Consider the following 12,815-nt stretch of genomic DNA (forward strand, 5'->3'; position numbering starts at 1 on the left):
GGAAAATTAACTGCGATGATCATTCTTTACTTTCATCTACAACCGCAGTTCATATATGAGTTATTTCATATAAACCTCACATCATTACTTGCTCTGTTCTGCAATAATTTTCAAAACAATTTTCTTTTTCATATGATTGTAAGTGCAAACTGGCCATATTGCCACCACCAATCAGGCATTGTGACGTCACATATGACGTCATATAATTAAAGTTCCAGCACCAGAATAAAGGAATATCATGTTTGTAGTTACCATACGTTTTGAATTTGCTTTGATACCCGATTTGTGCACGTTAAAAGAAAACAAGCAGCTTTGTTGTCCTCCCTTAAAATCAAAGATGGCGGCAAAACAAAGGTATGAGAGGCAAATTTAAAATTGGATTTACAAAGTGAAAGCTACCATTCTATCCTTGCTATCATACATTTTTATGATGCTTAATAGTCAAAGATTAAGTTAAGACATGTTTCGGCTGTTCCCCTCAAGTGAGCCATAAACCCAAATTTTTTGGCTCTCAGCTGATGGACTAATTGTAAAACTGTCCTGAGCCAACTGACATGAAGCTTTTTTACCCTGACCAAACAACTATAGGACTCTATTGCATATGTAGCGAACTGCATCTCGTGGTTTTGGAGTCGTAATTATCTTCTTGACATTATAGATTTTTGAGGCATCACGAGTCACATCGCAGGGAATGGTGACGATGATGACACAATCTCGGTGGGTCACGTGTGTATTGGACGACCCGGAATTGTGGTAGATGAAGTGTTAGGAGGAGGTGCACTAGCTACAACGGATGAGTAAGGAGGAGGAGGAGGAGGAAGCTCTGAATGGTTCCTGTGAGAAGGAACCTGACCTGACACCGAGCTCGTCAACTGTTGCTGTGCACGTCTTGGTTGGTTTTGTCGAGCTTGTTTGTTTTTCTTAACGTAAATAAAGAGGAGAATTAAACCGATCAGTACGACACCAAGAAGACTGCACATGACAGCGATCATGAGAGTACTGTTGCCACCTGAGGAAAACAAAACAAATTTATTGATAAGCATATAACAGAAGTGAATGTCATTTAATCCCCGGCATCATGAACTAGGGTTAAGACTTGTTTTAAGGCTTGTTTTCAAACGATGATTGACAACTTTTCCAGATTTAGTTAAGGGAAGTTGCTTCCACCCTTACCAATGGAGCCTTTCCTTTTCAGGCTAAACGATTAGGTAAAAGACGTCTGAGTCCGAGACAAGTGGTGTAAAAAACGTCAAAAGGTTCATGTAACACTCAAGTTCATACCGTATTTCTCTCTTTGTCACTATTCAAACTTAAGTAAAGGAGCTGTGCCACGATATTTTGAGCCATCTATCCACTTTTAAATTGAAGGAAACCTTTAATAATAGTTTCTTACAATCCAAGGTAGAATAACACCAGACAAGTAACAAGAAAACGAAAATAAAAAAAGATGGCACGAAAACGTTTCTAGATATGTCGTTGAGGATTCGTGACGTAGCTCCTTTAATAGCAATCTTTAACAGGCCGTTAGACCTCTGGTCTAAAAAGGAAACTACTTGGGAATCTATTTCCTGTATAGTTGTGAATTACCTGGCGCATTCATTTCGCGTTTTGAAAGTACCGTATTTTCTCAATTTAACGTCGTGTCTCCAAGGAAGAGTTGTAAATAAGCCTCTCAAATTTTCATGAGTTGTATTGAGCGATAGGTATAATACCAATGAAAACAATCAATAAAAACACTTAATACACACGCAGCAGTTTAATAAACGGGGAGGCACCAAAGCCAAGTTTGAATTAAACCCTGCGGGCGTTCAATCGAGAAAATACGGTAAATTTCAGATTTATCAACCAATGATCACACCAGTAAGGTTCTTCGTGATACCGTGCAATCAGTCGACCTTATCGCCTGACGAAGACTAGCAGTAAGCAGTCGAAACGTCGCGATGTACATCTCAAATGACTACATCGTGAGACAAACGATAATACACTTTATTATTGCATCTACCACGATGAACAACAACAACCTTTTCCTCGACAAGGTTCTTCGTCTTCTATGTTGTCAAAAGAAGCAATATTTTTGTGCCAGTAAAATCTTGAATTCTCACGCTTCAAGCACAAGACCTCACGATGAGTCTTTGTGAAATGTTTTTTCGAAAGAAAAAAAACGTGACTTACAATGTTTTAAATCCTAGTCTGAGTAACTGCAGTCGTTTTACTATTATATCATTATGTATACAGGAAATGTTCCTAACGGAAATGGGTTCCGTCGGTGGCTGGACTAGTAGACACGTCCCTGACAACGCAGCACAGATACAAATGGTGCCTTGCAGGTTATATATATATAGGTTATTAGGAAATTATATCTAATCAGCTGATGAATAGTATGCAAGGTTTAAAGTACGCGATTACCTTTCTCAGGCAGGTCGGTGGATGTTGGTAAAGATTTTACGTGCTTATCAGCATCAAGATTGAGACTGGAGGGCGTAACGCCATCCGGTGAAACAGAGTAAAATTGCGCCAAAAATCCCTTACGAGTACTCAGTTCGTCTGTGACCAAGTCAACTCTGACAAATCTTCCACTGGAAGTAACATCGGGGGGTATTTCACTGCCGCAGAACTTTGCAAGGGGCTTATCTATTAGAAGTTGTCCATCAGAAATTTCCACGTAGTCACAGGTGCAATTTTCTTTTTCGGTTGAGCAATATTCAACATCAAAATCTTTGAAGTAGAGCTTCACACGGTAGTCAAGTGGGACTTTGATTATCCACATACAACGCTCCTTATTTGGATAGGTCTTTGAAGGGTAGCCTGGGCTTGAAAATGTGCCTTTGTGAGTTCCAAAATTTCCACCAAGATAAACATCTTCATTGCAAACTTTAACAAAAACAATAACAAATGACTAAATAAATAAATAAATAAATAAATAAATAACTGAATACAGAAACAAGAAATAAAATAACTAAAACAAGAGGCTTCAAGTAGCCTATACTCATGTGCAGGAGGTTACAAGTCGTAAAATAGATACGCAATTCGTACATAGTCAGACAAGCAACTTGAAAACGTTTGCCATCTGACAACTAGAAATAATACGGGAAAAATACTAATTTGAAAAAAGTGCATCATAGATCTAAGATATAGATAATTAAGATGCAGGAGAGAAGATAAGTTCTGTAACGCAATATGCCATCTTTATCACTAGGATATCGTCAGGCGAATAACAAAGCAAGCCGACTAGAAAAATTATACATAGAGAATTAAACGATCAGAATTGCGAATTAGATGAAATATCTTTTTTCATAGCAATTCTGAACTAAATCTCTTTAGGCATTTTTTGTTCAAGTGTTAGACTTGTTTATGCTAGTTGTTAGGAGTAATTATATTCTGGCATTGGGCCATTGTAACAAATATTGATTTTAAAGTATACTTGAAACTTGATAAAATAACAGTATTCCTCAGTAGGCACCTGATGTTTTTTTGTAAGTTATATCATGCAATGCCATATTTCCGAAAATTAAAATAGTATTATATATATATATATATATATATATATATATATATATATATATATACCCTTACACATGTTGCTGAAAATTACTGTTTCAACAACTGATACAAACTACAAGGTGTATTAGACTAACGAAGAAGCAGAAAAATAAAAAGGAAAAAACTTAAACACACAAGTGTTTTACTACCTGAAATTGTTCGTCACATTCTTCTTGACTCGATCCCGAAAGGAAATCGAGTATTTTCAGTTTTTAATGGGCACAAACCTTGCACCAGAATACAGTCCTTTTACAGTCCTTTTTTGCATTTTCTAAAGGCTAAAGATATAAACAGTTGCCTGAAATAACACCAAAAACACTTTCTCTTGGGAACTCGAGCAAGTAAATTTCAAAGTTCAGAGAAATCGTCAGGTAAAGCCTAGGTAAAATTTCATCATCAGTTTCATTTCACCAGTGCTTTCAAGTGTTTCATATATTACTTCAAAATGTATTTTCCACATTTGGTGTTGTTAGAAATGATTTCTTTTGAGAAGATATTTAAAAGAGTCGCACAGAAGTTTCCAATACAATGTAAATAATCTCGGTAAAAAGTACTAGTCCACTTGTTACTCCAACTTTTGGTGGATTCCTTTTTACAGTGCGTTGACTGAAACCGGGGCCACCCAGACAATGAAAACCAATCAGATGGTAGAACTGAAACAATGGATTCCAACATTTTCAAATCCAGCCAATCAAATGTTCGGTACAAAACAATGAAATTTCAACTTGCTCGTTATGATGCTTACGTAGTTACGGTGTCTGTTAATAAATTGTCAAGCTCAAGCCGTTAGAACTTTCGCGTTAGAAAATATTGCGTCACTTTACTTCAGATTTTACATTGACAAGCGTGGTAAGTTCATTAGATTCATCGTTTTCCACTGTGAACACACGGCCTCACTTTTACGGCTGTTGTTTAAAATCATAGAATAATAGATATTGACATTTTTTTTACAAAATAAACTCCGCTCCTGTTGTCTGTGGGTGTTTCTATTTTTACAAAGCTTTCGGTTATCCACCACGCAGCTCTCGGAAAAACCGTCGCGTTCACCGTACATTGCGGCGCTTGAGTTCCGTTTCTGGGTTATCAGTGTATTGAAATAACATCTTCATGGAAAATTCAAACGAATTTTTTCCGTGTTGTACTATCAAAGCCTCAGCGTGTAAAATCACTCACTCAGAAAAAAACAAAAGACGATCCGCTGGATGGAAAAATCGAAGATATTTCGAACAAAGATTTTAGGTTACAAGTCCTTTTCATTTCTCCTGCTTGAAGTTTGCTTTCAGCTTCTTTTAGTTACTTCGAAAATAATCCCTTTCCAATTCGTACATTTCGAACCTGTCCACATGCGAAACTACTCTGAGACCATTTCAAGGGTGTTTTTTAAACAGCCGCGACAATATTCAAACCCTACACCACTCACTCTGCTGGCGATATAAATTTACGAGTGACACTCTTGCGCAGCTTTTCTTTTAATGTATTTTCTAAACCAACCAACGACCCCATAGAAAGTGCACCATATAATTCTTCTTAAACCCGCAAGCACGCGAATCTACTAACGGCTTGAGCTTGACAATTTATCAAGGTGGCTCGTACCAGTTTTCAGGTTTTTGACGGCTCATAACTTTGTAAGAATAGAACAAAAAGGCAGACCAGGGCCACTGTAATATTTTTGTAGGTTTGGATTATATAATTTGTACTTCACCTAAAACAGCTGTTATTTTGTCGTCAGCAGTTACCATGGCAACATTCCCAAAGGATTTTCCAAACCTGATTTTTTGCTTATGTCACTAATAACTAAAAAATTAACCCGGTGACCCCCAGTTTTTTTTTAATCAATAGCTTTTGGCATCTGAAAATGAAAATGCACAACAATTTTAAAACAATTTTACGGAGCCGATTTCTTGTAAACTTGGAAAAACGACAATTTGAACAAAGTGCAGATTTCCTACTTACAATTTTTAAATTTTTTTTTTCTCACGCTTCCTCTCAATAACAATATTATATTAAAACAATTAAAAGAAGGGGTCACCGGGCTTGTTTTCATGTAAAAGCCTTCGCGAGTCCCGTTATTCCCACGCGCATAGACACGTATTCAAAAATCCAGACTCTATAAGTTCAGCAGTTGCTCATGAGCTGTTTTGACCACCGCTGACTGCTTCGTGTGCCCGCGCCGCGCGGGCGAGCGGGCTCCGAACAGGCGTTTTGTTTTTTTTGCTGTCGTTTGCTGCTAAAACATCATATACAGTTGTAGTTGTCGTTAAAGACAACCTCCTGAGCTTACTCTGTAGGATTTTGACGCAAATTCTGGGTAGATTTGCTATGTTTTACGAGTCCTTTATACGCTCTCGGTGGCTGCACGATCGATCGAGTTTCCTTTGAAAGTTGGGAAACATTGGATTCCCGAAACAATTTTTCTTAAATACACAGAATTGACTAAAGTTGTTCCAACAGGTAAAACCTCCTTTATATGCGAATTTCGTCTCCAACAGTACAAAAGTTACCTTGCGAGAAAAAAGCCGCGCGCCGCCATATTTGTTTTGGTCTTTCGGGTTTTAAAAATCTCGTGCCTCTATCGTGCGTGTTTCTCACGCGTGACGCACGATGGTGATCTACTCCCCGCGCGAGAAATCTGGTACCAGCCACCTTAAGCGACACCGTAATCGCGTTAGTATCACAACGAACTGGTTGAGATTTCATTGTTTTGTACCGGACATTTGATTGGCTGGATTTGAAAATAGGACATTTGGCTGGATTTGAAAATGTTGGAATCTATTGTTTTAGTTCTACCATCTGACTGGTTTTCATTGTCTGGGTGGCCCCGGTTTCAGTAAACGGACTGTAACACCTAAGCTAGTACATAACCATAACTGAACTGAACGACTTTAATCTGCATTTGATAATGGCGACAAGATAACGCCAAAACGTCAAGTTATAGCATTTATTTTTCTTTTAAAATGATTTCTTTGTAACCGAGTATCTTTTGGGATTTGAGGGACAAAAGAAACTTGAAAATTCTGTCCTGAAATCCTCGGAGACATGCTAGAATATTGATAAGCTTATATCGGACGTGGCTTATTACCTGCCCGTTTTGTTAAACACGTCCATTTACACGAACAGGAAGCATTTTTTGACCAAAAGATTAAGTATACAGAGCACGTTCTTAGCAAATGATTCTTTGTAATATGTCCTTGAATCTCCAAAACCCTAATAAATTGGAGACTTGTCATGTTGTCAGATTGCGATCGACATAAACAATGGCTTACCTCTCCAGAAACACTTTCTTGCTGTTCATGCATGCTCACATGCCAGTTCAGAATCTCAACAACGAACTAAAGTACTGATTGGTACTTTCACACCGTATCAAATTAGGGAAAAAGCACAACGTTTGCGAAAAAACGGCACCTTCTTGAAGAATCCAATATGGCGGACGGAGCTCCAAAGAGCGTGGTAAATGTGTGCATGCCATAAATTTGCGTGCACAAATGTGACACCAAAACGGAGAAACGGAGCCGAATTCTTAACTCTTGCGCCATACTGCGCATGAGCAATTAACTAATTTATTGTATTAAATTAAAATTTTGTGAGCGGTATCCGTCTCCTAAACTGTATTGGTGCTTGATGAAAACGATTAGTGTTTTCGATCCTTTTAGTGTGGACAGTGGATGAAAACGCAACAAGAAGTACATTGTGCATGAAATCTCAGTCATTTCTCAGTTTGCAAATGGCAATTGCAAACACAAAACTAGTAAGACAATCTCAGATAGTGCAGAGTGTAATGTATAGCTCTGACGCAGTACTCATAACACAGTTCCTGTATAACCCCTACCATTCACTCCTGGCTTGTATTGACCTTGTTAGGCAGTTAGGGATTTTGGTGAGACATAATCTTAGCAGTGTGTATGTTTGACGTGAGTATTTTCATTCACAGTCCAAGAATAACTTACAGTTAATTACTCTTTGCCAAGACAGTTTTCGAATTTTACTTTAATGTTTTACGTTGATTTTTTGCTCCTTTCAGATTAAATAATACATGTAAGTAGCGAACGTGACAATTTTACTCTTCGCGCAAACGTTTGTAACTTGATACTTTTGTTTTCCTCGCAAAGGTATGTAACCTGATACTCTTGTTTTCTCGAAAACACACGGGAGATGTGCTTGTATTTTTTTCACAGCTGGAGATAAATGGAAGAAAGTTGAATGTCGGATGTAGAAATGGAAGAGGAACGATTTGCTTTATTTAACACGCAAATTTTCTTTTCACCGATTATCAAGAACTAATCTAATTATCAAATTGTCACAGAACAGCACGTTCTGTTGCCACCTTTGGTGTTAACAATAAACCACTTAAATTTAAAATACACACTGATATCGATTAATAGAAATGAGAAGCGTTTCAACCGGAGGTATTCAAAGTAAACAGCGCTACTTGACCGACATCGGTGAACGAGTCCCCCCAGAGACTGACAAAATTGATGCTTTCAGTAGGTGCCACGGAGTCTGAAGCAATATTTGAGCAGTTTCCTGGGTTTTTTGTACAGTTTGACAGGTTTTAATGCCACTTACTCGAGAGAGGTTCGGTTGAGGGTATGAACATTTTGGTCTCTTTGATAGAGACAATTAAAGAATGAAATAAACGCATTAGTGTGGTTTGGAAACAACAGATGATATTTCTTGAACCAAGTTAGGCCTAATTCCAAAAGACACGCAGTCACAGTAGCATTCTTGTATCGCGCTAACGATGCTAGAACGCATGCGTATGACATATTAGGGTTCTACCACAAGGAGAAGCGCGCAACGGCAGTGTGTGATCTTCTATGAAATGTATCTTTCATCTGATATGTAGTTGACACTAACGCTTATTAATCTGCGCATGCGTTTAGAGCGAATATTGGTTTTGTTCTAAAGAGAAAAGTACCACAAGGAGAACAAGGGACTTTCTGAAACAAATATATAGCTTTTTGAAGAGATCCAAGAAGTAACGTAGCTACATGTGCGATCCATTTTATGAAGTGCCCACAAGTACCTACCCCATCCTATCCCCCTTGCTGGAAGCCAAATTAATTATTTGAAATTAATTAATTATACAAACATTTAAGTTTACACCTTATTTCCATAGTGACTTATTACCATAGTGCTTTAGCGGCGTCAACCCCCAAACCATCCCAAGATTCGTTTCGCGTTCACCCCGTGGCATATTTAATTTTTCTTTTACCGACGCCAACAATTAAAGGTCTCAAAGATTCAACATTATATAAGACAATCTTTGATTTTGCGACATATTTAAAAACCACCGATACTGGGGAAGTTCATCTTTAGACTAAGTTAGCATATGAGTAAAAAGAGGAGGAGAGCTTCAGAAGCTAACTGTATCCATATCCACGTGTAAATGTCTTCCCAATATAATTGATTTTCAAACATACAACTTTGAAAAAACTGTTGTCATTAATCAGCACTAATTCATTGTTTCTGGTTAGTTTTTCCCTTCACCTTCTAATCATTGTTGCTCCAAAACAGCATTTGAGATTGCGGTATTGGTTTTTCAGGGTATTTTACGCATTTCATATAAGAAGTGCGTATAAAAGTTACAAGGTATGTATACTAAATTTTCCTTAACAGTTTTTATCGAGCTTACCTTCTATTGATCTTGCACTTTTTACTAACAATGCTGACAGTAAAAAAAAAAAATAATTGCAATCGATTAGACACATAACATAACCACTTTTCTGCATAAACTTATTTTTACGTAATTACAAGAAATATGGAATGTTCTAAATAAAAGCACAATGTTACCTCAAAAAGCATTGACATACGGGCAAGTTGCTATCAATATCAGAGGAAAAATTCTATTTTGTGACTAAACTGCTATTATCTAGGCTAGACATGAAAGAAAAAAAACAAGACAGCACTAGATATTAGGTGAGAGGACCAGCAACTAAAAACAACCGATCAGGTTGCTCCATTACTGGTCCAATATTTGACTGTCTAAATTATTATACCGCGTGATGCATCTTTGAAGGTTTTCTTTCGTTTTCATTTTATGGCTTACTGTCCTAATAAGTCCGTGGCTTTTTTTTTTTTTTATGAACGTTGTCATTCGCGTCATAAATCTCTAATTAACCAGGCTTGCAAGTCCTCCAGCAGGCGCTTGCTTTTGGGGCCCGTTTATATGGTCTCGGATACCCGAGACAGCCCTTTACCCGAGTTACCCTTGCCGAGCTAAATTCTCATTTATTTCTTTGAAAAATAACCGTTTACGCGAAGATCGCCGAACCGTCTCGGGGGACGAAACAACTCGGGTGGGCGAGTAAAATGCTGATTATTGAATGATCGTGCAGGGTCGACTTTGACAACGTTTTCGTATATAAACGCTCAATAAAATTGCTTCGGGAGGGGGAGAGTTGCCCCGGGACCCGGGACTATTTGAATGAGGTTAACTTTTATACTTACTCAGAGCCAAGTGAGGGATGTGATAAAACTTGTCTAACATGCACATCTCGTGGAGCGTAATGTCATATGCAAATTTCGTACGTTAGTAGTAGAAATGTTTCGAATCGACTAAACTAAACGAAGGTTATAGTTATCCCTACACTGAGGAAAATAATCCAAATAGCGCATCAGTACACAAAAAAACTTGAAATATACTAAAAGTACCTTATTTTTGTGTATGGCTGCGTATAGATCTCATTTCAGCATTTGAATGTTAAGGCTGGTTTTCATATGATCGCTACGATCGTTGCGAAAAAAAATTCAGCGATCTTTCGATCATATGAGAGTATGACACCACTCACTGGCGACCGTAGCGATCCCTGTCGGTGACAGACTTAGGCCCCATTTATATGTTCTCGGGTACCCGATACAACCCTTCCCCCGAGTTACCTTCACCGAGGTACCTGTTAGCTTATTTCTTTGCAAAATTCAACCAACCGTTTACATTAGGATCGCGAACCCGTCTCGGGGGGCGAGACAACTCGGGTTGGCGAGTTGTCTCGTCTCGGCAGGTAGGGTAACCCTGGCAAGCGGGACAACTTTTCTTCATATAAACGCTTTGGCTCCCCTTACCGGGTAGGCCTTGGCGGATTGTGCTCCTAAAAGTGGCATATTATTCTACTAGCAGTGCTCGAAATTTTGCCAAATTATGCCAAAATTATGCGAGAATTCCCAAATTATGCTCCTGATTTCCGAAATTATGCTCACAAAATGACGTATATTCTGTACATATAGGCGCGCAATAACAACACCAAATTATGATGTTTTTCAAATAAACTGTTGTTGTGAATTTATTTGTGTTTTATGGCAGTTTGTCTCGACCCTCAGCTGTCCAAATTAGCCGCTCGCATCTCTGAACCGTTTGTAAAATGCCTTCAACGACTTAACGATCACACTTGTATATACTGACTGAACCAAAAGAATATAGTACTCTCTTGACTTAAACTAACTCAAACTATAACGAACTATAACGTTGAAAGTATCAAGCCACGAAGTAAATCAACTTGTCTTGACAGTTCTGAGTTCTTTCAGCACCAATAATTGCTTGAATAAACATGGATAAGAATAGTATACACAAGTCAACATCAGCGCTTATTTTACTGCAACATTACGCTGGCCTGGAGATAGTCTGCAAGAGCGCTGTCCTGCTGATCGCTAAATTCGCCAGAATTCGCCAAAAGAGGCCTAGTAGTTAAGCATGTCAGAACAAAGTCAATACTACTATTAGCGTTGCTAAAACACGCATTGCAAGAACATACTACCTAAATTTAATTTATTTACGTAGGAAATACACCATATTTACTAAATTTTATGAATTTATACTCTAAAAAGTGCTAAAATTTGCTAATTATGCCGTAGCAGTGCTCGTTTAAAAAATTATGCTTTTTTGCTCCAATTATGCCAAAAATTATGCTAGCACAATCCGCCAAGGCCTACTACCGGGACAACTCTCGGCGTGGCGAGTGTCACGTAATGCCTAGATTTTGGATTCGAAGCAGAAATTCGTATCAAAGAAATGAAGATTAACTCGGCAAATCCCACTGTGATCGAATGACCGAGGGAACCTCAAAGACTGGAAAGAGAGATATTTGCACATTTGATTATTCAATATGGGTTATGAATAGTCATGCAAGGTCAACTTTGACTCGGCCTACAGACTACGTTTTCACATTTAAACGCTCGCTAATGTTGCTTCGGAGTTTGGGTTGTCTCGGGTACCTGAGACCATATAACTGGGGCCTTAGTTCTTCACTTCTAATTCGACAATCATAGCGATTGTATCGATCGTATGGAAACCAGCAGCAGTCAGAAGAGTTGCTCAACCGACCGCAACGATCGTAGAAATTGCAGCAAACATAGGGATCATATGGACCCAGCCTTAAGTGTTCGTTAGTGACGGCCGTTGGTCTTTGGTATGTCAAGGACGATTTTAGTGCGAGTTTTTTTTTAAAACTTGTATCTTAATTGTACTAAAACTCGGTGTAAAACGTACTTGATACATGTACTGCTATTTCAAAAAGTATATTATCTAAATATTCGATGTATGAGGAATAGATAGACGGCAGCCATAGTTTGCTCGGTGAGTTAAGATTTGATCTAATTCTGCCAAACGAAATAAAACAACATGAATCTTAAGTTTTGGCTTGGGCATGTTTAAGAAACTGATATTGCATTTGCACTGATCATCAAAACAAACATGTCAAAGTAACACTAAAAAAACCTGAATGTTCGCTCATACCTGAAAAGCACAGCAAAACCAGATAATCCTTAGGACTTGTTTTCCCTCTAGTTGTGATAAACATAGTCAATAGTTCATCTGCTATTCAACTTCATCAGGAACTAAAGTTTAAAATACGACGTCGATCCGTTGCTGAGTGTTTACGTCACAAGGCGAAATTTGCATAAATAAAGCACTTTGAAAAGACTGGGGACACAATAAACAAAGAACAGGAAGTTGAAGTGCCGGGATTTTTCCCGCTGAGACTTTCGACTTCGCTTGGAAGAAACTCAACATTACGTTAGTCCCTTACTCGAGGCTAACTCTCTTATCAGTCTAGGGGACGCTTTTTCGACTTTTCACTTCTCCGATGGTGACAGACTTGTATGCCGTTGGCTCCTTTTGCAACGATTGGAACATAAGTTCTGCGTGATGTAGTCCTAGTGAATCTGACGGTTTGTACCGGATTTACAGTGGAACGTAAGTCTTACTTCAGTTGAATGTAAATTGCTATTTTGCTCATCGAATGCATCATAGTAAATAGAAGCCATGTGTGCTACAAGACCAGGCC

General features: G+C 38.3%; 2 protein-coding genes across 2 annotated transcripts in view; one reads left to right on the plus strand and one right to left on the minus strand.

The window, feature by feature from the left end:
• Positions 1–12,446, minus strand: part of LOC110063209 (uncharacterized) — a 12,694-nt gene extending 248 nt beyond the window's left edge. Inside the window, exons 1-4 of the mRNA XM_020770168.2 lie at positions 12,266–12,446; positions 9,173–9,205; positions 2,407–2,871; positions 1–1,009 (exon numbers count right to left, since the gene is read on the minus strand). The exon at positions 1–1,009 is cut by the window's left edge and continues 248 nt beyond it. Of these exons, the coding sequence (XP_020625827.2) occupies positions 723–1,009; positions 2,407–2,871; positions 9,173–9,205; positions 12,266–12,329 (849 nt within the window). The 5' untranslated portion in view covers positions 12,330–12,446 and the 3' untranslated portion in view covers positions 1–722. The remainder of the gene's footprint in view (positions 1,010–2,406; positions 2,872–9,172; positions 9,206–12,265) is intronic.
• Positions 12,447–12,462: 16 nt separating this feature from the next.
• LOC110063208 (uncharacterized) overlaps positions 12,463–12,815 on the plus strand; it is a 50,822-nt gene continuing 50,469 nt past the window's right edge. Inside the window, exon 1 of the mRNA XM_089272641.1 lies at positions 12,463–12,724. The gene's annotated coding sequence lies outside the window, so the exon portion shown is untranslated. The remainder of the gene's footprint in view (positions 12,725–12,815) is intronic.

The sequence above is a fragment of the Orbicella faveolata genome, unplaced genomic scaffold, assembly GCF_042242905.1.
Source record: "Orbicella faveolata isolate gen_17 unplaced genomic scaffold, um_ofav_v1 contig_35, whole genome shotgun sequence".
In the NCBI taxonomy this organism is placed as follows: domain Eukaryota; kingdom Metazoa; phylum Cnidaria; class Anthozoa; order Scleractinia; family Merulinidae; genus Orbicella; species Orbicella faveolata.